This window comes from Cygnus olor, chromosome 2, assembly GCF_009769625.2.
Source record: "Cygnus olor isolate bCygOlo1 chromosome 2, bCygOlo1.pri.v2, whole genome shotgun sequence".
Taxonomy (NCBI): domain Eukaryota; kingdom Metazoa; phylum Chordata; class Aves; order Anseriformes; family Anatidae; genus Cygnus; species Cygnus olor.
The window spans coordinates 2,918,217-2,942,246 of NC_049170.1; the positions used below are offsets into that span (position 1 = coordinate 2,918,217).

Consider the following 24,030-nt stretch of genomic DNA (forward strand, 5'->3'; position numbering starts at 1 on the left):
GTGCAAAAAAATAACCAGATCCTGCTTTATTTTGTCCAAAACCCTGGAAAAGCTCTGAAGCCAACTCTAGCCATGAAATACTGCTTTCACTAAAAGCAGATTGAAGTGATGCTCATACAATGAAGGGAACATGCAAAATAACTTTGAATTTCAATTCTTTGGGAGCTGAGCTTCTGGCTCCCTTGGGTAAGATGAACACAGCCTGTTCTGGACTTGTTTCTCGTGGAGCAGTGCATGTGATAGTTGGGGCCACCAGAATCCAGCCTTTCTCCCAAGGGACAGTCTGACCACATGATTCCTCAGCTGTTTCTTTTCATGAAAAAAAAAAAAAAAAAAAAAAAGAGAGAGAGAGACGAAACAGCAGAAAAGACAACCTCAAGATTAGCATTCCCCAGAATGAAGTTTCTTGACTTGACTGCCCCAGTAGGTTCCTTATATATGTGTGCTTTAAAATAAATCAAGTTACAGTTTAGACACAAGTTTACAGTTTAGACATCAGTTGTCTTTGGACTACATGGATCAGGCTATGGATTAAACCTTCTATTAAATCTAATAGAAGTACATGATGTGCCTGCTTTAGTCTAGGACTGCTAAAGCAACCTCAAATATATTTGCCAGTGTAGTAACTGATAGGAAGAAACAATACCTTCAGTAAACAAATTCTGAATTAAATCTGTGAAGTGAATAATTACTGTTAGTAAAGCAGAGCTGAACATAGATTTATTGGAAATTTCACTTAAGCCATTTTTTTTCATTATTTAAAAAAAAATTTGGAGATTTCTCGTGTTTTTAAATTATGAAAGTCTTGATTTCAAACAATAGCAATTTCTTCTGGGTAGTGTCCAATGTTACAGCACCTAACAGGAAAACCTGGATCATGCATGGGGTTGGTTACTCATTTTTATTTCACTAAGTCTAATCCCCATGAAAACTTTTGTTCAGCCAGACACTTCACCACATGTTTAAGCACCTGAGACATCCTGTCTTTACGTACTTGCCTATGTTTCATTGATCCATAGCCTGGCTGGGTTGTCGGGTAAATCAGGAATAAATTTAATTTACCTAGGAGTCAGAGAAAGAAATTTCCAGTTTCCCACCATTTGGCCTCTCTAGTCAAGTGGGTTGAATGCTTGAAAGTAAAAAATACACCAGTGGTCAGAGAAGGCTTTAATGGAGCAGCAGAAAACTATTTGGTGTTGCTCTGAAGACTGCAAGGAGAAAACTTTTTTGAGAAGATAGGGGGATTCCTATGCAGAAACAGAAATGAAGCCTCCCACACCCAACGTCATATTCATAGATACTACAATGAGTTCACCTGAGTGGGAAGTCAGGTTTGCATACTGTATCATCCATGCTGTTAAACAGCTGGTTATAGGTAGAGACACGATAGGCATCTTCCCAGCCCTTCCAGAAGACAATAAATTCAGTGATGTTGCTATGTTTCTGTGGTTGACAAAAGCTTTTTGTGAGCCTCAGTTTACCACTGCAATATGCCTCATTCATTAATAACCCATTGTCTAAGTGTTAATGGGCTTTGTCTTTAATTCCTTTAATACCTGGCTATTTTCATGAATGGGTATGGTAATATTATTCCCACTTTACAGCTGGGAAATTGAGGGAAACCAAAATGCCTGATTTACCTCAAGTCCCGCAAAGAATCTTTTGTGCACTGAGGTATTGAACCCACAGTACTCAAGTCCCCAGTCCATGCCATCTTCCCTCCTAATTAAAGTTAGTTACTGATATAATTGGTCCATGTGCACTCTGGAAAGATTACTATCTCAAATCTAATATCAGCTGCATTACGGACAGGTTCATAAATCATGTAATCTTTTGGTGTTGAAGGTTCTTCATCCAAAACAAGAGGGTTGCAAGGCTTCATTAGGCAGTGCTTGTGAAGTTCCTATCTGTGATTAATCCAGAGGTGGGAGCCTGAAATTATCACTCTTAAGGTAAAACAAAAAACTGGGGAAAATCTGCTGCAGTTCTGATTGGCAGTGTTTGATGATTAAAAACATGATTCATTCAAAAACAACCCACGCCTTTTAGTCTGTTCCCAGAGCTCTGGCGCCAACCAAATTCTGGGTACCGAAGAGACAATTCTGTCCTGTCACAGCAAGCAGCATATAAGTTGCAGCAGGGCAATTCTGCTGCTGCTGCTAGCATTGGGTGTCTTTCACAACGGTGACCCAAACTGAGTAGAATATCACCTGCAGGGAGAGTCTGGGGTGCAAAAGGCAGGATGTCACAGGACAATGGAAAGAAGGGGCCACAACCAAGATGTTTCCAAAGAGCGTTTTTAGTTTATGGCCTTGGCTGATAAGTGATTAGGTGCTCTTAACAAAAAGGTGGTGTTAAAAGGATCAGCAAGGAAAGTCAGTGTTGAGTGGAAGCAATTTGCTGGTGAGAATCAACATCCTTATTCCTGTAAGGCTGAAGAAGGCTAGTAATTCCAAGGCATAAAAATCCCTTTAAGGCTTGCCACATCCTGGTTTCAACCAATGCTGGGATGGGTTGAAAGCAGGAGGAGCAGCATTGTAAAGCCATGATCTTATCCGCCTCTCATCCATCCAACTATTTATATGGTTGCAGATACATTACATCCCATTGTCTAAGGCAGATCTTGGTGCTCAGCCCTTTGAGAGCTTGTGGTGAATGTTCCTCTGATCAGAGAATTTTATAGCACTTGGTGATAGGGGACTTTATGGCCTGAAGCCGTGGACCATCTTGGGTCTGATCGCGTCAACTTCTTTACCTAAAACAATAAGGAGGTTGAGTCACTACTTGGGTGGGAAGCCTTCAAGAAAAGAAAGTATATGATGCTGTCTCTTCAGGACCATTATGACCATGATGTCTGAGTTACACCTGGTCACTCCTTCATCAGGTCTAGTAACTTGCGCTTGAGCTACAGCATTTAGGAATACGTTCTGGGTGGCATTTTCTAAAATTTCTGTAGTCTGCATTCAGACCACTATTCTTAGACCTCAGAAGAACTTATAGGTGCATACTGTAGCAATTAAGAACAAGAAAGTAATGAATAACTCGAGTCAAAATGCTAGTTATCTCTAAGTTTCCAGAAAGAAGCTCAGGTAATATTCAAAGCATCTCCTGTATGTGACTAGCTTCAATCTTTTGTCCACTTTCTTCATTGTCTGTAAAGGGAGGAACGACGTAGCAGCTTTGGACTGGAGATGGTATGAATCCACCACTGCTCTTTCAAACTTCATCATTGTTTTCTCAAACTTAGATCCCATAGTAATGAAATTTGGTCCACGCAGGGCACTGCAGTAAATTATCTAAGTACAACCTGTGTGACTTGGGCATACATATCCCACATTTCAGTCCCGCTTGTATGATTGTTTAGGGTGTTTTGCTCTTCCTCCTTGAGAAAGGGGGTTAAAGCCATGAAGAATCCACTACACCCGTTAACAATCAGCCTTCATAAGGTACAAATCTTGCTGGCACAAACTTGCTTAAGCATCTCCAGCATGGGTTGCCAAATTCTTACTCTGGGTAGATGAATCTCATTACTGCTTTGTCTGATACATTAAAGAGACTTCTGGCATCAGAAATTATCCTTTTCAGTGTTTTCAGACTGCAAGAAAGATTTTTTAATGAGATCAATAAGTTCTTGTTCCCTCATAAAGTAAAATGAGGTAGTCCTGGGATTTCTCCAGCTTTTCAGTACCTGTGGGTATGGCAGTTTGGTAATGTCCTCACCAGTGCTGTATGCAGAGGTTGTACTCTCCTCCTCTGTCCCCACTCTCTTAGCCAGCTTGTTGTACTCAGCATTCACATCAGGGGGGACAGTCACCCAAATCCCTGAATCCTCTTGGGGTCTCAGCACGGTTTATAGCACTTCTGCAAGCCTGACTTCGCATTTGAGGCACAACAGTGGCTTCATGTGGGCACATCCTGTCCCTCATTTTGTTCTGCTGCCCTCTCCATATATATAATCCCACTCTTACTCCCCCAGGGCTTTAGCATACTACAGATTTTTTCAGTGATGATGTTATGGAGGTTTTTTTTGGATCATTGGTAAGAGAGTTAAGTAGCACTGAGATGATCTCAGAGAGTTTGTGTTAGAAACAGCCCCACCTGATGATATTTGCCTAGCAGAATGATACTAGAGAGCTGTTAGCTGTGCATATATTTATTATGCACTATATTCAACCTACATATTACCATTTTGAGTTCTTTATTCACTCATATCCTTTATATTCTGACAAAAGTGTTACATCAACAGAGTTACATTTATCACTTATGTTTAACAATCACATCTCAAAATTCCATGAAATTAATTTTCCATATAACTGTGGTTTCTACCATTATTTTTATTACAATTCTTTCATTCCCTGTGGATTCAATCTTTTATCATCCATTCCTTTTTGGGCCAGATAACAGATTTACAGTTACCATTTTCTGTCTAACAATACTGTAGATTCCTAACTTGTTTGGCATTCTCTTGTATTCCATCATCACTTTGAGATTTATTACAAATGTTAGCAGTAGTTGTCCACAAATATCCATTCTTTATCTCCTTGTTTATCCATATATGGTTAATACGTTATTAGGGACTATAAGTGCATGTTTATGTATGAGTGTGCGTGTGTGAATATATTTGTATATTCCCTAATAACACATTAAACAATTACTTACTGATCTTTCTCATGTTCTTAACACTGCTAGTCGTGGATTATTCACTGATGACTTGAGCTTCCCTTATCGCTTATCTGCCTTACTTAGTCCTCATTTATATTTGCCATAGTCCCAATTTCCCACTCTTCTCACATTGTTCCTAAGTGTGTGTAAAAATGAAGCCAGTCTGAGATTCATGGGCCCTAAGCTATGAGCTGATGGACGGTTTTTAAAACTTCCCATGAGATTTCACCTCTACTGTCACTTTTTGGTAAGAGCAGAGGTGTTTACTTTAGGGAATTACCTTCGCTTTACCTAAACTTTTCATGTCACTCCACCTGGACAGACTTGTCTTTTACCTTTCCTGTCCTAAGCCATAGTTCAGTGCTCATGTCTCACAGCCAAGGTAGATGGATTAATTCCTTTTTCCTGTATGCAGTAAGGATATGTGTGCACTTTTTACAATTTTCCCAAAAATATGCTTTGAAAAAATTTCAGACCCCCTCCCAGCCCCTCTCATCCCATCTTTGTCATTTCACATCTCACCTTTCAAGATCTTTGCAATTATTTATTAATTGCAATACATTAGCAGTTGCCAGTTCCAAGGAAGTCGAAAGGCTCATTGTCCTAAGCACCTTATGCGCATACAGTGAGAGACAGTCCCTGCCCTGCAGCATTTCAAATCTAATCTAAAGAGACAGGAAAAAAGGTGGGTGAAGCGAAGAATTATTAGTATGCCACGATGTTAGCAACTCCTTACCCCAGATCCCTGGCAGCCTTCCAGCCCCCAAAAGGGACATGACTGCAGGTATCTCTTCCCAAGGTCACCAACGAGGCAAGAGCAATGTGGGCTTTGTGGTGGAATGCTCTCCACCCTGATTTTGCCACCAAGGAGGGACTTTTTGGGGGGGAATTTGACATATTTGGAGCAGAGCTCTGTCAGTGCAGGGAAGAGGCAGCTCCACACAGCAATGGCAGCATCAAACCTGCCTGCAGCTGCTGGAGTTTCTCCCACTGCCACATCAAAATATCCATATTTCTGCAGCAGGGAAATTCAAGGGAGCTTTCCCCTTCTCCCTGTTGAGATTTGACATGTGTGGACACAGACAAAGAGCAGGGTTTGCTTAGGCAAGACACCAGTGCTGACTCCTGCTATTCTGCTAACTGCTAACTTCATTTTCTACTTACTGCTGCCTCTCATCCTACCTCATTCCTGGCCTCTTTACTCTGTTTCGTTCACCCCTTCATGTCCTGCCTGAATGCAGACAATAAGCTTTCCATGGCTGGAATCAGCTCCTTGACATTTCTCCATAAAGCTCTTAGCACAATGGGAGCCCTAATCTTAGACTCAAGTTCAAGGCATAATAGTCATAATTATCATTATAATAACAATGATGGAAAGATTGAGAGAAACTAAAAAAAAAAAAAAAAAAATTCTGTTGCTAACAGCAAGGAGAGATTAGCCTGATCCTGGAAAGAGGTGTGCATCAGCAACTTTATTCACCAGATAGTCTTCTTCCTCCCATGTGGGATGTCATGGGAGGCTGGGAGCTCTGGTCCTGCTCCGTGACTCTGTGATGGAACGCGTACTAGGGGCTGTATGAACAATTAGGTGCAGTTACAAAGAGGTGCAGGAAGCCACTTTACCTAAATGCAGGTGCATGAAAGCAGGGGAACGGACTGCAGGCATCCGGCCAGGTTCATCAGCAGAGGGTGGCCTAGACTTCATGCAGAGAGAGGTCAGTCTTTGGCCACTTGCAGGGTACGTAGCACGGGGTTAACAGCCAACATGGGCAGGTAAGGCTTTCTCCCTCTCCCTTGTTTCTTCTGAGCACACCAGATAAATAGCTCGAGGTGAAGGCCTGCACATTCTTTATGAAGCAAAACGTGCTGTCGGTGTAAGGAGGCGAATCTGTGGCCCGGGGCACCATGTGCAATGTAATGTGTCTCGAGTCCCTTGCACGGGCTTGTTTGAAATATGTGTCAATAACACCAGAAGCAGCAGCAGCTTGCTGCTCAGAGAGCAAAAGGAGGTTGGCGTTGCGGGGAGCTGAGGGGAAAGCAGCATTGGGGTGGGGGGAGGTAGGTCCCCCATCCTGCCCTGCCAGCCACCTTAAACCCTGCAATCTTCCCCTCCCTTCCTGCCACCAAATCCTGCTCTAGTTGGTGAGATCACCCTCACCACACAGCAGAAGCACTTCCAGGAGAGATCCAACATGCTTGCTTGCAAACTCATTTTCAGCAGAAGGAATAAGTATCTCTTGCAAAGAGTGGGTGAAACCTCTAATTACTATTTTTAAGGAAGCAGACCAAACCCATATTAAAAATTACAAGAGTTGGGGAGGCAGAGTGCTTTCCCTTTCTTGCCTCCTATTCTAGGCAAACTACACATCTGACCCATTTCAGAGGAGTCACATTAGCACCTGCAGAACCCATGTATAGATAGACATATTCCTCTTCCACAAGCATCTACACCGCAGTCCATAATTGCCACCCCCTGCCACAAGCAACTGGCTTCAGCAGCACTAGCAGCTCTTACCAGGGCAGGTGGTTAGCCACTGGAGCACATCACCAGGGGACATGGTAGATTCCCCATCTCTGGATATCTTTGGGTCAAGACCGGGTACCCTTCTGAAGGAGGTGACTCAGTCGTACAAAAGTTCCTGGGTTTGCTGGGGGTGAATCTGGTGCCTGAAAAGCAATGGCCAGTGGTATAGAAGAGAAGAGCAAATGTGTGGTCTAGCCTGGAAAGTAGATAAATTGGTGAGTCAGTAAAATGACTGGGCTGTTGAAGTGAAACTTGTGAGAAAGAGCCTGTTTGTTTTTGTTTTTATGTTGTTTTTTTTTTTGATTGTTTGCTTTGTTATTTCTTTCTTTAAGAATTTCTGAAGAGATTCTAGACCTTTGGGATTGTCTCTCACCAGTTTCCCTCTACTGGTTCAGGAAGACTGTCTTGCACGGTAACCAGTGAAGGGAATGGTCCTGAACCTTCAAAATTCCAAGTCTCAGTGAGAGTCCTGTCTTGGGCTGCAGTGGGAATCGCTGTCTTTGGGTGCCTGTTCCTGTATTTATTACACTTCCCACAGAGGGGGCTCCTACCCCACTGGAAAACCCCTTCCCCTCTCAGCAAGTCTCTGGATCACCTCCAGAACCAGGTCTTTGCTCAGCCCAAGGGTTTGGTGGGGGGTGAATACAAACCCCCTGTTAATGACTTGACCACATTACCCTGAATTCAAGGTGGGATTCACCTCATTAAATAGCCACAGTGTCAGTAATTCACGTCTAAGCTCCAACTCTTACAGCCAGCGGAGTCCAGCACATGACTTCAGCTTGAAACAAACATCCAAAGTAGGACAGATGACTCGTGTCCTAATTATGCCCTTTTCTCTATGTGTGGGAAACATAGGTTGGTAGTTCAGGCCTCTACTGTAGACTTCTCCATGGCACTGACGTGAACCCCACGCAGCTCAGTGATCCACATCGAGGCACTCAGGTTTGCCATAGGCTCCTGGCAGTGCCCAAGGTAGCTACCATCCATGTCCTACAGAAGAACACCCCTGCCCTTTGGTGGCACCAGGCTGTGGTACCTGGGAGGCAGGTAGGATCCCCATGGGTAGCTGGAAGGGCATGAGATGTCCATGTGCAGTCATCCAAGCTGACCCTCCCACATCTTGAAGTGTCTCCCCTGGTTTTGGACATTTGATCCACCTTGTTCTGAGCTTCTGATTTCCAAACATTATTAATATTAGAAGGAAAAAAAATATATATATATATATATATATGTAAGAAAGATCTCCTTGAGAACAGTCAATGTTTCTGGCAATGCTTGGGTGCACTAGAAGAGAGATTTTTAAATCATGCCTTCATGGACAGGGATGTGTCAATAGGTGTGTCTCTGCGTGGGTACAGAAAGGGAAGGGAACAGAAGGCAGAAACATCTGATGGTGGCATCAAGGATGTTTATGTGCTTATGTTCATGATTTTGCTCCCATTACTGTGTTCATCCCTGCAGTCCAACAGTAAAGGAAGAGGCTGTTCCTTCCAAAAAAAAATTTTTCTCTTTGCCCTACGAATTAGTTACAAATGGGCTAATGTCCTGTAGCTGAAGTGCTTAGAAACCCTTAAAACCCAGGCATCTTTGTGCTGTCAAATCTCCAGGCATTCCTGTATAATGTAGTATAGCTGCTCCCTTCTTATTCCTGCTAAGCTCTGGCCCTCAGTGATAATGAGTTCCGTTAATTAATTGAGCATAGTACACAATACATCATAGCAAATAGTAAAACCCTGAGTTGTGCAGGGCCTTTTAAGGTAATAGTTGTAACATCTGTGTATCACTTAATATGTTACTCTTGTAAAAATCTTTGAAAACTGAACTTTTTATTTTCCAAGCAACATGGACAGTTGGAGATTTCTTTATTTCTTAACCAAGATGAGTTACTACAATTCTGAGTGATTTGTTCAACTAAATATTTCAGGCCAGTCAAAACACCTCCTTTAGATTTCTACTTTTCAATGTTCTAATGCATGCAGGATGACAGTAAATAATTATAATGCTAGAAGCTGAAAATGCACTGTAGAAAATGCAAAGAATAAGCTACTTGTACTGCAACAAAACATTTAATGTTTTAAAAGTTAAACATAAAACCTTAAAGAAATAGATATTTTAACTTAACCTCTCCTAGGAAAAAAATTCAGGTGTAAGATTGTTCCAATGGGAAGGAAAAAAAAACAACCATGGTGCAGGTTTAGTGTTCTGTGCATCACAGAAGAAAATTGCAAATGCACACAGAAAGCTTTAGGGGATTTAGACTTTTGAGGATTTGGGCACAATCTCATCCAGAGCTTCAACTTTCAATTCAGTGCTAACGGAAAAGAAATGGAAGGAAATATTCCTGCACACTTTCTGTCTCTGTCCCTTCTACAGAAGGCACCATCTGATTTTTAGGCTCTGCTCCATGAGCGTGGGACCGCCAGAACCTGGAGGAATGAGCAGTCTTGTTCGTTGCTCCTGAAGCTCTTTGGCAAGACAGAACTGCTTCTGTTGCACGGAGGAGAGCAACGAACTCCTGCTTTATGGTCCCTGAGGCTCCTCAGACCTGGTCAATGTCCACAGGTTCAACATGAGATCCGTGGGTCGATTTGATTTTCCCCAGTGTAGCTTCCTTCCCACAGCTTCCCATTGTCACTGTTCAGATCTCCTGTGAAACCTAATTAATCGCATTGCATAATCCCCCAGCAACATCACTGCTTCGGTTCTGCAGGTAACGAGGAGAAATCCAAGCTGGAAGGAATCCATCTGCTAAGCTGAGTGACCCTGCAGCTTTATTATTATTATTATGAAGAGGAGGGCTCATCTCTGGTTTCTAAAGTAACATAGGAGGTATCTTGGCAGGGGAACGTGCAGTAGAGAGATGGGATTGCTTCTCAAATTCTTGGCTGCTTCCCTCACTGCATGTCAAAGCTGGTATCTTTGCCTAATAGTGATCGCCCCTCCGCAAGTTGATCACTATCTGGCAGCCTGTCTGCATTGCCCCAGCCATTTTCCTAAAGAAATCATTATGGCAGTGGTGCTGTGCAGAGGTCTGCAGGTGTGCACCTGGCCGCTGCCTCCCTGTGAGAGTCCTTCTGCAGGAGGCTCCTGACCCCAAGCACTGAGGGGGAATTTTCCCTTTAACAGACAGGGAAAATGAGCCCACTGCTATGGTCATTGCTTGTCACCCAGCATTTGATTTCACCCTTCCAGTCAGAGATTTTGGGTTAGTTTCTCCCCTACCCACTTTCTCGCCTCTAAATCCTGCCCATCCTACACGCTTCCTCTCTCACCTGAGTTTCTTCCCCATTCATTCATCAGCCTGACCGCTGCCAGCCTTCTTTCAGCCAGGCACTGAGTCACAAGTCCTGCTGGGAATTGACTAGGATGGAGAACAGTTATGTTTTTCTGAGTAATATCATGGCACTGTGTCTGCCAAGTCACTTGGAGAAGCTCTTTGAACTGTGGCTCCTGGTGTGTGAACACCAAACACCAGCAAGTTTGGGAAGAAAGCTCAGCCCTCTGTGCCCAGATGCATTACAGAGAACCAGGCCAGGTCGGTTGCTTAGTCACTCAACAGATTGGAAGAGCTTTTCATTCAAATCACCCTTTTTTGACCGATAGATTTGGAGGCCCTTGGAGAGAGAGGCCTCCTTCTTAAGAGTCCGAGGAAGATGGCCAAGAAAAGCAAGCTATTTATGACTAGATTCACATTGCATATACACAGGGCTTTCCATCTCAGAAAAGATTATAAAACTATGGTTTAATGTTGGGCTGTTGACATCAACATAGACAGTTTGGGTGCTTTGTTTAGCAGACCAAGGAAATTAAGATGCCTTATGACTGAAATGTCCATGCCTGTTCCATTCACATCTGAATAAATTTGGGAAAATGAAGGAGATCCAGTACACTCATTTCAGCAGACAAGTTTCATCCACAAGCAGTGGTAGAAGTCAATTCTGCAAAGTGAACAAAATCCTTCTCTTCTTTCTCTGCATGAGGTTTTATTACTCTTGCTATTCTTTCTGTTGCCAGAGAAGATCTTTGAGAGAGAATTTTTCTCTCTCAAAGTATATACAAACGCCAGGACATACACTGGCATTTTTCCTGTACCTTTGAGCGACTCATCAGTCTGTGCCTCCCTAATTTTACTGAGATCTAGCTGAAACATGTCAAAGAGCCATGAGGATTTTTTCCAATGCAAAATAGTTTCTTTGCAAAAAAAATAAAAAATAATAATAAATAATCAGAGGCTATGTCTCATGGCTAGAAATTCTGGAGTCTTGCAAGAGTCGAGTTGAGCTCTAAACCAGGGTTGACCTTCCCTTAGATTGGGGTGCTTGTCATGGCCTTCATGGTGTAGATTCTCTGTTATCTAACAATGGATTGTCTTTTGCTGCAGCCTTCTGAATACAGAGTTAAGGAAAATTCAGGTCTCTGCTTTCTGGTGCTTTCCATTTTGTCCTAAAAAGACAAATACAGACCTGGAAAGCTGCAATGTATTTTTCTGAGGAAAGAAGTGTCCAGCTCTCATGGCCCTTTCCCATGTATGTTTGGACCAAGATCCAGATCAGTATTCTCCTTAGTCCTAATTCTATCCTGTGTACAGAAATGGCCCTCAAAGAGGGTGTAAAGTGCACTCACACCTATGTTGTGACCTTGGAACTGCTGATTTCAGTATTGATCAATTGTTGAGCTTGTCATTGTTAGAAGTATTGAATGAAATGAGTCTTGTGACATTTTAGACCAAGGGAGGAACAGATTCTGTGATGAGTCCATCATGAACAGATGATAAGGAAGAGAAAGGAAGCACAACAAAATTTATTGTGAAGTAGTCGTATGGAATTTTGATGGTTAGTACAACAAGACTAGCATCTATATCTTTTCCAACAGAAATCAAAATATTTAATTTAGTTTTAAGTTTTTGAGTATTTTAAAAGAAACATAAGAGCTTTTTACACGAAGTACAATTGTATGCAAACAAAACCCTATAAAAATGTTTTTAGAGAAGATCGGGAAAATGTAACTTCCTGAGCGCTTACCAAATGTGGCAAACTACATAGATGTGCTCAGAAGATTTCAGGGTTGTATTTTAAGTACATATGTTTTTATTGGGAAATGGATTCATTAAAAGAAAAAAAAAAAAAACGAAAAAAAAAAGAAAAAAAGAAAAAAAAAAGCACCCAGTTCTAACTGGCAGTTTCAGCAGAGTAGGTAAACTAGTCCAGGAGAGCCAGTCTTCTGCTCTTCCTCAGAACTTGGACACAGTGACTAGAAGTGACTATAAGAAGTGTCAAAATTCCTGATGCAACTGGGGCTGTTCTGTGGGTCTAAAAAGGAAGCAGTCCCTGAAATTGCTCATCAAAACCTCTAATTTATTATCGATAATTAAAAAAAAAAAAAAAAGCACACTCAGGTGTAACAGAAAGTCCCTTACTGTATGCCTTGGTACAGTAAAAGTGCTTAAACACATGCTCAGTTTTAAATATATGCTTAAATCCCATTGATTACAGTGTTAACTTGAAGCACAGACTAAAGTGCTTTTCTAAATCAAGGCTTCCTGGCATTTCCCTTAGCAGTATTTTATGACCAGAACAAAAAGTAGTTGTAGGATTCATTAGAGGGAGAAGGGAAAAGAAAAAAAAAAAAAAAAAAGAGAGAGAGAGAGAGAGAGAGTGCAAAAGGAAGGAAAAACAAAGAGGAGGAAACTTTATGGCTCCGTAAACAGCTGTAAGCAATGTCTCTGGTCAGGTCAGACCGGTCTGAGTTGACAAGGCAGTGTCTCCAATTATATAGCATGCTGTAGCCTGTAAAAATGAAATCAATTTGTTATTTTTCTGGGAGAACATTATAGCGTGAGTTCACACATTTGGTGAGCCTGATGACTCAGTTAAACCCAAAGAAGGAACTCGCAGACGTGCGCGTGTGTGCGCGCGCACAACTGGGTGAGGGTAAGTGCGTGTGTGTTCAGCGTGGCCAAATGCATATTCAAAAGGCATCCTTGGAGGAAAGGGTGAGAAATAAAAGTAACTCGGTGTATTAGAAAAGTGGATAGGACAGCAAAAATTGTGTTGTTCATATAGGGTTACCTAAACACCAGAATGACAGAGCTTTCCGTCCACGGTTCTCATTTCAAAATTGGCTTCATCACTAAGGAGTTTCAGGATAAAATTCCCCCAAGCACTTAAGCACTTAAGCAATTTAGAAGTCCAAATCCAATCTTCACAAGCATCTGAGGTCTTTGAGCCCAGTCCTCCAAGGTATTTAGCACTGACATAGCCCAGAACAGACCTCAATTCAGGGGGATGAGCGTTAATGAGAGGTTTGAAACCACAACATATAATTTATATTGCTGATCATTTAAAAAGGTTCAAGTTAGGATGCTTTGGGGGAGGGGGGGAACTCGGAGGGATGACTAGCCACACTCCTAATTACTACTGAAATTCATAGTAGGAGTCTAAATTTCCTTAAATACTGTAGGCATTTTTCAAGTATTTGCCTAATATGTTGCCTTCTCTCTTCCCTCCATTACTCTAATTTAGCACACCTGACCCAGAAAATCTGGTCTTTTTTTCATGTAAAACTTTATCCCAGTGCCCAGGATATATCAGTGTTACACTGGGTAGAAAGAGGCAGGTTCTGTTTCAGGCCAGCCAGTCATTGCATCGCAAACAGACACGCATACATACTTTCCATTTGTCATGAAACCCTGATAGGGTTTAGGCTGGGAGAAGTCTAGAAGTAAGGCAGCAAAGGTGTTTACATGAAACTTTAAATTACTCTTCTTTCATTTGCAAGTAACTGTTGTTCCTCATCCCAGGTAAATTTATCCATCAGCAATATCATTAGATGAGTTCATTGTAACCACGAGATTTACAGCTCTCATAAACTGCAGTGTAGGTGGCAGATTAAAATGTTAAGGCTTATACATTTCTAATACCCTGCACTGCAATCCTGGCAAATCTTTTGAGATAAATGGAGCTGGGTAGAGGTAGATCTCAACAGGGAGACCTCCAGGGAGGAGCCCCAAATGTGGGATGTGTTGTGGAACCAATATCAGGGTCCCCATGTCCTGGAGCCAGGCCTGAAAACATGGTTTGAGGGGCCATTATTCTTCTGGATGGGTTGTTTTTCAGATGACATGTACAACAGAGGAGTTAATTGCCTAGGGTAATTAAAGAGTTCCTGAGACTTTTTGCAAGGAACTGGGTTGTTAATACTCGTATTCTCTCCTGTTCTCTTCTATTCTCTAGATCCTAAGGGAAGACAAAGTCAAAGAAATATCTCTTGCACTCAGAGTGGAAGGTGCTGAGTGTTGTGGTGTGCCTTAGTTCCTGTGGGAATTTACTGTCCTGGCCAAACCTCAACTCAGATAATTACACGCAGCTTTCTTAGTATCCACCTGAAGTTGCCATTGAGTCTGCTATTTTCCAGTTCCAGACCCAAACTGTTGCTGCACATTATAAATAAGTTGTTGTGCTCCACATTAGAGATAGCTGCCATCTATCACTCAGCAAAGACTTGGTGTCCTCTTAACAGCCTTCCAGGCATTTCTGAGGTTCAGCAAAAATGGGCGAGATTCCTGGTCTCTAACTTTAGCTTGCTAAAAACAAGGTGTCTAGTTTACGCTCATCACCCAAGCTTTTCCACAGCCAGTCCTGCCTCCTAGGCATCTCCAGTGATTCAGCCCACCTATCTGAGGTACCTATCTTAGGATGGGCTGAATTGCCCTCTGGAGGTGCTGATCTCGCTCTATGGACTCTAGTAGACAGCTAACTTGGCCGAGATGCCTAACTTTTAAATGGTCAAAGTCGGGTGAGATGAGTCCCACGCTTCGAGATCCTCTGATGAAAGGTGCGAGAGAAATACAATGCTGCATCATCATCACCATCATTATTATTAATGCAGGGTAAGGGTGAGAGAATTATTCATGGGAGAAAAGTTACCTCCATGCCTGCGTGTTTGCAGGATCAGACCCAGCTGTACAATTATGTACATACTTTCAGGGCTAGAACTGGAAAAAAAATAAAATAAAATAAATATAGCTCTTGTGCTCTACTTTAGGATGAAAGAAGAGATATAGTAACAACGGAAGTGAAAAGAACAGTTAATCCAGTAGTTTTCAGTCTTTTTCTTTCCAGACTGGAAAAAAATAAAAAATAAAAATATGGAAGGATAGACACCTGCACAGTGAATTTTAGCTGTCTGACAACTGGCTTAGGTTTCCTAGATCTTTCTGTGGACCTCTTAGGAATACTCTGTCAACATAAAGGTGCTCAGAGACCAGAAGGTGAAGACACCACTGAAATCAATGTTGCAGACATTCATAAATTTCTTTATTCATCTATGTCAAGGTCGTTTTCAAATTTGAAAATTTTAACCAAACATTTTAAAATAAAGAAAATTAAAATTTTCATTATAATTCACATTTTTAATTGCTTGGGTCCAGAACTGTTTTCTTGCCTAGAAGAAAGTCCATCCAGGAGGGAAATCCATCCAGGATGGAAATTAGCTAGCAGAATTATTTCTTTTCCCATTTAAAATGATGAGGTTTGGCATCCTCCCTTCCTTGCTTTCCTATAAAATTTCTCCAGGCTTCATTTTCATTTTCTTAGAAAACTAGAATATTGATGGCTTAGTGTGAAAATATCTTAATTTTTAAGCAGATCTCTTAATTTTTTCTGTTTGTACACGCACCTGACCTTTGAGTTGGTGACTCACATCTCCAGAAGTGTTTTGCAGGAATTGGTGTATGCATTAGGAGTGGAAAAAAAGACATAGTAGGCTCAGCTACACCTCCTACACCTGGTCCCTGTCTCTGGTTGAGATGCTCTGGTGTATCCAACCCAGCTTCCAGCCATGCATATTGGAGGGCACTAGAGCTCTTCTGTCATGCTTGCCAGCCCTGTGTGGCATCCTGGGTTTGTGAGATCTGAGTCAAGGCTGACTTACAGATCCTACCCCATGACTCTCTTGAATATTTGGGTGCCATTGGCCTTTCATTGGCAGTATTTTTTGGAAACTTCACAGCTTCCTAGTATCTCAGTCCTCAAAAATGCTTGAAGGCATATTCAGATGCATTAAGTTCGTGTTTCTCAGCCTTAGCAACATGCGGGGGATTATGGCTAGGACACCACTGTGGGCCTAATTCTGATGCTGTAGGATGGAGTAAGGGCTGTGCCCGCCCACCACCTGCAAGCAGATTTTCTGTGAGCCCTTCTTGCTTAGTACCAGATGTGAGACAACGTGCTGGGTTTTCCTTATAGCTTAACAGGACCTATGAATATCTCTCCCACCACCTTCTTCATTTCAATCTTTTAGCCTCATGATGCTGAGTGCATTGCAAAAGTTCATCGTTTTGAATAGAAAGCTTTGTACAATCTGTCCCCTTCTTCCCGGTGTGGCTGAGATTCACCTCCAAATCATTAGATGTGGTGCCATGGGATGTTAGCAAAAATGAGGGAGAAAGGAAAAGAGGCTGAGGTGAATCTCTGGAAATCTGAATGGATTATGAGAAAGGATTTGGAGGAGGCATGACCTCCTGCTGTTAGGAGAGCCCATGCAAAGGGAGCAGGGTGGAAGAAAACCTAGGGCATCTGCAAGTGAACATAAATCCCTGCTAGTATAAGGCGATGGACATTTTTTACATAATTTCTGCACCAGGACTGGCTGCCACCTGGGATCTGTGTAAGACAAAAGGAGCAGTGTCATTGCTGGTGTTCAGTTCTCAGTATTCAGGGGTAGTTAAGTGCTCTCTGGATCTTATGTTGGGTCACTGCACAGACATTACACTCTTGCTGTACAGCATTAATAAGCACAGTTATTTTACCTATGACGGGAACCCCAGAAGGACCTCCACTAAGGAAGCTCTCAGCAGCACTTGGAGCCAGCAAAAGGCCTCTCCAATGTGAATAGCAAAACAGAGCTCCTATAGAATTCAAGAATAACAGAATTCAGGAAGAGGCAAGTAGATGTACGTGCCTCTACATGCTGCAACTGATGTTTCGAGGACTTTTGACAGCCAATACTGAGAAGGTAGTGACCCTGAAAACTCGGTAAAGTGGTGCTGTACAGCAAGGTCATCCAGAACTGAAGCCTTCTCCTCTTTCCTGAAGAACCTATGAGAATATATTTCCTGCATATTTCTTCCTCATAAACTGGCTGGGGTGTCCATTCCAAGAGGGAGGGTACATGTAATTTATTAAGAAGGTGCCTGGGTACTTATCTACAGCCGCTCTGCTGAAGGAGCAGATAGATTGAGATAAGGGAAATGAAGAGCTCTCTAGGTGTGTTGGCAAAGAAAAATGCTCACTGAAGGTTGAATTAAACACTTCAGGGCATGCAAGGCTTAAAGATAAGCGAAGAACTTTGGCTGTGGACATACAGAATAGTGTTTTCATGGCTCCTCCTGAGCTAATGGCAAGAGAAAGCAAATTGGTTTGAAAAAAAAAATGTCTCTGACCCTTTCCCTTGGGTCAAACTTAAGCAGGTCCTGTTCTGGGGATGAGCTTTTTTCTAAAACTGGGTGCTTCATGAATTCTTCAGTAATAAAAAAAACAGGTCAGTGTCAATGCATTCAGAAAGTGTTGGTGCTTAAGAAATTGGATGATAACTGGTTAGACCACAATATTCACCACTTGGCCCATTTCTTGACATGGCATTTTCAAAATAACCACCACGTGGAAAACAGTTCAGAAGCAAATTGCAGGAGAGTGGAAAATGCAAAAGACAGATTTGATCATTGGAAACAATGAGAAGAATCAACAATGGGAGCTACCAGAATGTTGAGTAACACTGAAATGAGATTCTGATCTTCATAGGCTTTCCCAGTCTTTTCTAAAGGTTTTGGTTGTGTTTTTTGTTGTTGTTGTTGTTGTTGTTGTTTGTTTGTTTGTTTTGGTGGTGGTGGTGGATTTTTTGTTTGTTTCTTTGTTTGGGGTGGGTGGAGTGGAAAGTTCATAAGGTTCATATCTCATGATCAATAAAAATGACAGGAAGCTGAAAGAATGTAGCTCTCCTAACAAAGAACTGACCATAGAGAGGGAGAAAGTGTTTACATCTGGATGCTGGTAGCAAAGTAGAGACCAAAAGAGGGTGCTCCGATTGATGTTATCATACTCCAGAGTCTGCAAGTGAGCTAGGACGAGGACTGTACTTAGCTGTGCAGAGACACTGCACACGGAGGGATGTTGAGATTCCACCCTGTATCTTCAGCTGGAAATGAAGTGACTACACACTCCTCCATGAAATGCCAAATTTACATTTCACTGTCTCAGTGCCTGATGACGCCTTGAGAACAAGACTCTTGCTGGAGATTGTCTTTTGCAGATTAAACTTTCCAGACTGTAACACAGATCAAAGCAAGGTGTGACTGTTTCCCTACTGTATTGAGAAGGGAGCAGTGTGAAAAGCAATTAAAAGTATTTCTACATGTTTTTATTTTTTTTAATCTTAGATGATCTTCCCAGCAATGGAAACGAATAGTTGAGGGCACCAACCTATAAACTCCTCTTCCTATAACTGCTGTTTTCACCGTACCACTGCAGTAACTTCCCAAAAATGTAGAGAGAGGAATGAGTTTGGATGTTCACATAAATTTAAGTTTAAATGGGAACCTAACGTTTCATCCAGGTCTTGTTGAAATAGCTGAAGAATGTCCTCCTGGCTTCACAACATGACGTATGGAGCCAACAACAGGTTGATTCTATCTCAGTGGATATATTGTCTTTGTTAGGAACTGAATGAGGCACTTACAAAAGCTTTGGGAAGGTTATTGGTGACTTTGGTTGATGTGGGAACAAGCTTTATAGATATTTTAACCAAAGTTAACCTTAGGCACTGGAAGCAGCCATCCTAGACTCTCCATAGTCAGTGGAGGAATTACTCTCTCGAAGATGAATCAGAGCAACTAAGCTTATGCTCTTCTCTGGAGGCTGGAAGCTTCAGTGAAAACATTTGTTTCTCCCCAGTGTTTATAGAGATAAGGAGCATGTATCTTTTGAGTTTAAAGTGTCTAAATTTAGCTTCTGGAAATACTTCATCTCACAGATGTTTGGGGACTGAATGGGGTTTGATTTGGAGATGTAGCACCCTAAAACTCCATATGCTCAACAAGACTACAGAGGGAACACACCAATCAAATCCTATGAAGCCTGAAACAATGTTTTAGAAGGTGTCTTTAGTCCAGGAACTATGATCCAGTGTTTCATATGTAGCTTAACAGTGAAATGAAAATGTACACAGCAAAGTCAAAGTGAAAACACCTGGCATGGGCTCCACTTCACTGGTGTTTTTTGGCCACTAGTTGTTCCCTGAATTAATCAAAAGCTCAAGAAAATCCCCATCAAGCCACAAAGATAGGGAAAACTAGTTAGCTCGGTCCTTTCCTTGGTCTGCTCTTGAGCACTCCTGCAGGAACATGTCTTCGTCCTACAGCTTAGCTCTTTGCATGGACTTCAACGCAGCTCTTAGCTTTCCTGGGCTGGACTTTTTCAAGGAACTTAGCCATCCCATATGTTAGCTATCATGATGCATCTGGAGACTCTTACAGTGCAGACATATCCCACTCAGCCAGTCACCCAGGGTGTCTTGATAGCCTAGTCAACACAGTCAATGTGTTGGCAAGGCCATGATTCACCTCATCCTAAGCAGACATCTAAAATGGGGCAGATGAATAGTGCCCTAGAAGTGCCAGTTTCCCTCCACTAACTGATTGCTAAAGTAGCCCGGGGTGTGTAGATCAGATGGAGATGTCCATGCTGAGACATAAGAAGGTAGGTGAGATGAACACAATTCCTAGTCCATGTAAGCTGCTTTCCTTACCCTTTTAACTTGCTCGAAAAAGACAGGCACTTCTGGATGGCAGTTCATACTTGTCTCATACTCCCTTCCTGGGGTAGGAAGAACTGTCAAAGCTAGGTGAGATTAATCTTCTGCTAATAATGCAGCTGAGGTGGAAAGAGGCACCTAAATTTAGGAAATCAGTTGAAAACCCTTTACTTTCTCAGGCAATTCCTATCTTGTTCATCTAAATTTAATTTACTGGGCAATGTCTTGGAGGCCTCCATCTTGGCCAGGCTGATTATCTTAGTGCCAGAGTCTTCCCTAGGGAAATCTTGGATTGAGAAATGAATGTCATGACAGAGGGATATCTCACCTGCCTGAAAAGGACAAATTTCTAAAGCATAGTCTATTCACACTTGGCAAAGTTGCTGAGTTGAGCCTAAAATGCCTTGGTACCTGAAAATCTAAATGTCCACCTCCTTTTCACCTCTATCTTCTCTTGACTGGGTACCCACCAGGATGGCATCTTACTGACTGCAAATACTCTTCTCCCATATAAAGGACAGACAATGTCAAACAATTTTTATCCAAGTCTGGAAAAGCAATAATGTCAAGCTAATTTTCTTGTGAACCCCCAAAATGAAATATTTTTGTAATATTTTATTTTATTTTATTTTATTTTATTTATTTTATTTAGAGCAACAGAGAGTGGAGACATATTCCCTGTCTGCCTGTTGATAATACAAACACACCAGGCTGTTCCCAAATGAAAACCACGTAGCAAAAATGAATGTAAACAGAAATACACACTGCCCAGGCAGGTTTCTGTTTGTCATTAATTCCAAGCAGAAAAGTCAATCAAGAGATTTAATTAGAAGAAAAGGAAATTATACTGTAAAAATCCCTTCACTTTTAGTAATCAAGGTTATTATTAGAAGCACCAGTAAAAACACTTTAAAAATCTATCTAATTAGCTACATATCTGCTGATCTCTCTGCATAGCTGACTTGTTTGTCTCGAAGGCTTCAACCAACAAAATGGTTCATGGACACTCCTTTCAGCAGGCTTCCATTTGGCTCAGCACAGAAGCTGCACTCAAGCTGTTGTTGTGGTTGTTGTTTTCAATTTTCATTTTAATCTCCACATTTTAACCAAAACAATTCACAGACTGATGGTCAAAGTAGGATCTCCATATCCTTGTGTCAGTACAGCAAAGCTGGCATTGTTTTGTGAAAATACAACCCTGCTTTCGAAGTTTCCCAGATTAAAATCGGTGTGAAAGTAAAGTGAAAATCTGCTAAACTAATATCCAGAAGGACACTGGCAGTTATTTTAATAATTTATTTGTTAAACACTTCAAACCGATTAGAAAGCCCCAGCATAAAGCTTTGCAAAACACATGCCCAAATGAAGCAGGTGTTACTGGAAATGCTTTACTAAGGAGTACAAAATCTTTCCCAGACCATATTTTTAGGGAGGTTACCAATATGCCAACCATGGCACCAAACTTGCACGCACACTTGCATGAATGTCTCTACTGACATGAGCCCCTTTTTTCACAGGGGGGAATAACATTGATATTGGACCCTTATTAAGCCATGGGAGTGTTTTTTTCTCAGCTTACCTTCATTCCATTGGGTCTACATTTCCATTCCCATTTCCCTACAGCACAGGAAATTTAGCTCCTTATGAAAGTGTCATGGTGTAGTGAGTTTATGTAGCACTTAGCTCAGGGTCAGGTTTTTAAAGTTTTCATGGTCCAATCTGCTCAAATATTTACATTCATTTTCAGTGCACACAAGCTACCTGATAAAGTTCAAACGTACAGGGCACACTGATGAACTGTGCGATCATCAATTTTCGTGTTTCCCTTCCAAAGACTTGGAGCGTGGTATCTTCTACAGTTTGTGTTATTACCTTGCATAGCTCTGAAAGTGCTTTTGACTCTCTAATCCCTGGGCTTCTGCAGCTGCCCAAATTTCCTGTAAAACCCACCTGCTGTTGTACATGTACATGTGGCTCTCAAAGAAAGAAATATGGTTTGATCTGCTGGTTGCAAAAGAAATTAACTGTATGAGAATGAGAAATCTTTGGGAAGAAGCTCAATGATAACTTTGAGAGGATGAAGGAATGGGAAAGAAGATATTAAAGGTAGAGTTTCTTGCCCTGTTGGACCTGTAGAGAACCTCAGCAGAGAGATTACGTTGTTTTGGAGAGAAGACAGTGGAAAGGATGTCTTCTGGAGAGGGGAAACGCACAGAGGAACTGAAAAATGTTGGTTTTCTCTTCCCATTCTTGGATTCAGGTAAAAAGGTGAAAGCCAGCCTGACAGCATCTCTTTTTCCTTGTGCTTTTTCCAGGGTCCTTGGCAATTGGTCACCAGTATTCCTCCCTGGGGACTCAGCCCATCCTCTGCGGGAGCATCCCAGGACTGGTCCCCAAGCAGCTACGCTTCTGTCGGAACTATGTGGAGATCATGCCCAGCGTAGCAGAAGGGGTGAAGATTGGGATCCAGGAGTGCCAGCACCAATTTCGAGGGAGGAGGTGGAACTGCACAACTGTCAATGACAGCCTAGCCATCTTCGGGCCCGTGCTAGATAAAGGTGAGCCCGGTGCTATGGGTTTTGTGACAGCAGTGTCCATGGTGGAGTAGCAGCAAAAATTTGAGAAACTTGCTGCAAACTTGTTTATGGGTGATCAATTTCTACATAAAACACATGCCCAAATGCCTGTCCTTTTCTGACCCCATGGCCACATTCTCATGTCTCCGAGTGATTGCAGAGGGGAAATGATGTTTTGCATGGCAGCGTCTGAATGCAGTCCCTTTGGGGATGGTTCCTAGGGGTGTGACTTATCAGACACCTTCAGTGTTGGTGCTGTAGTGGGATACAATGAAGTTCAAAGGCCTGCAGAAATCTTACTGCTAATGGTTCTGCTTTCATTGGTTTTGAACATGGCAAATTAAGACACTGCGGTAATTCAGGCAGCTAATTCTGACCCAGCTCCCCCTGATATAAGCTCCAGCTGATGTAAGTGGGAACTATTAGAAATATTTTGTCCTAACTTGCTGAATTGCTGGGTCAGGCTCTGTCTTTTCCCTTGAGCACCAAGGGGTTTGTCCACGAGGCAGACTTGCTTTGCATTTGGGTCCTGCTGAGATGGTAAATCCAGTTGCCCCTGTGCAGAGCTACGGAGGAATAGGAGAGCACCAGAAGAAGAAATGGAAAACCTTCCCTTTTTTTTTTTTTTTCCCTTTTCCTCTCTTCTTTTGGTTTAGCAAAAGGGAAACAGTTATATATTCCTGATAGTCTGGCAGTTGGAATTACTTTCTCTGGAATAACGGGCAGCACTATTTGATCTTGTATAAGGAGAGGAGGGAGCATCTGGGATATGTTTCAGGGAACCCTTCTGATCCAGTGTATGTAGCTCTTCATCTCAGGGTACGTCCCTTCCAGGATTCGCTGTCAGGAAAGAGGGGGATTTTACAAGCTTTCATTGTTTTTTCCCCTGCTGTGTGACTCAGAAGAGGCTCGGGCATTTCCTCCTGCGTGGATTTTTAAAAATATGCCAGAGAGCATGGCGCAGCCAGCAGAGAAACAAAGCCTTGATTTGTATCATGGCGGGGCCTCCACCAGCCAGAACAGGCATCTCACACGCACCCAGCATAGGTGATTTCAGCCCTGGGTGGGTACCGTTACCCACCGCTAGGAGCTGAGGCTCCGCACTTATGCTGGTGTCACCATCCGGGTTTATCAGGAGAGATCATCCAAAACAATTACGCCTGTAAGAGCCGCAGTGTGCTGCACTTACGGCCATATCAAGGTGTCATATCACAATGTTTGGCATGTAATTAAAGTACCTATTCTGGGTGCATCACTCTCGGGTGACTATAGCGTTTGAATTAGGCCAGCACAGCAAAACATTTTTCCCCATTGGCAACTTGCCCAAGGTAACTCGCCCAAGAGCATCCACTGGGCACAGCGAGTAAGTGAATCAGATAAATCAATGCCTTTGCTTTGTCACAAGGCTGGATCTCCTCAAGGACACGTGGATCTCCTCGCACTACAGAAGCTCTTGGA

At 42.3% G+C, this 24,030-nt stretch overlaps 1 protein-coding gene across 1 annotated transcript in view; it reads left to right on the plus strand.

Moving 5' to 3' along the window:
* Positions 1–24,030, plus strand: part of WNT3A (Wnt family member 3A) — an 85,452-nt gene that overhangs the window by 26,482 nt on the left and 34,940 nt on the right. The window contains exon 2 of the mRNA XM_040549670.1: positions 22,313–22,554. Within this exon, the coding sequence (XP_040405604.1) occupies positions 22,313–22,554 (242 nt within the window). The remainder of the gene's footprint in view (positions 1–22,312; positions 22,555–24,030) is intronic.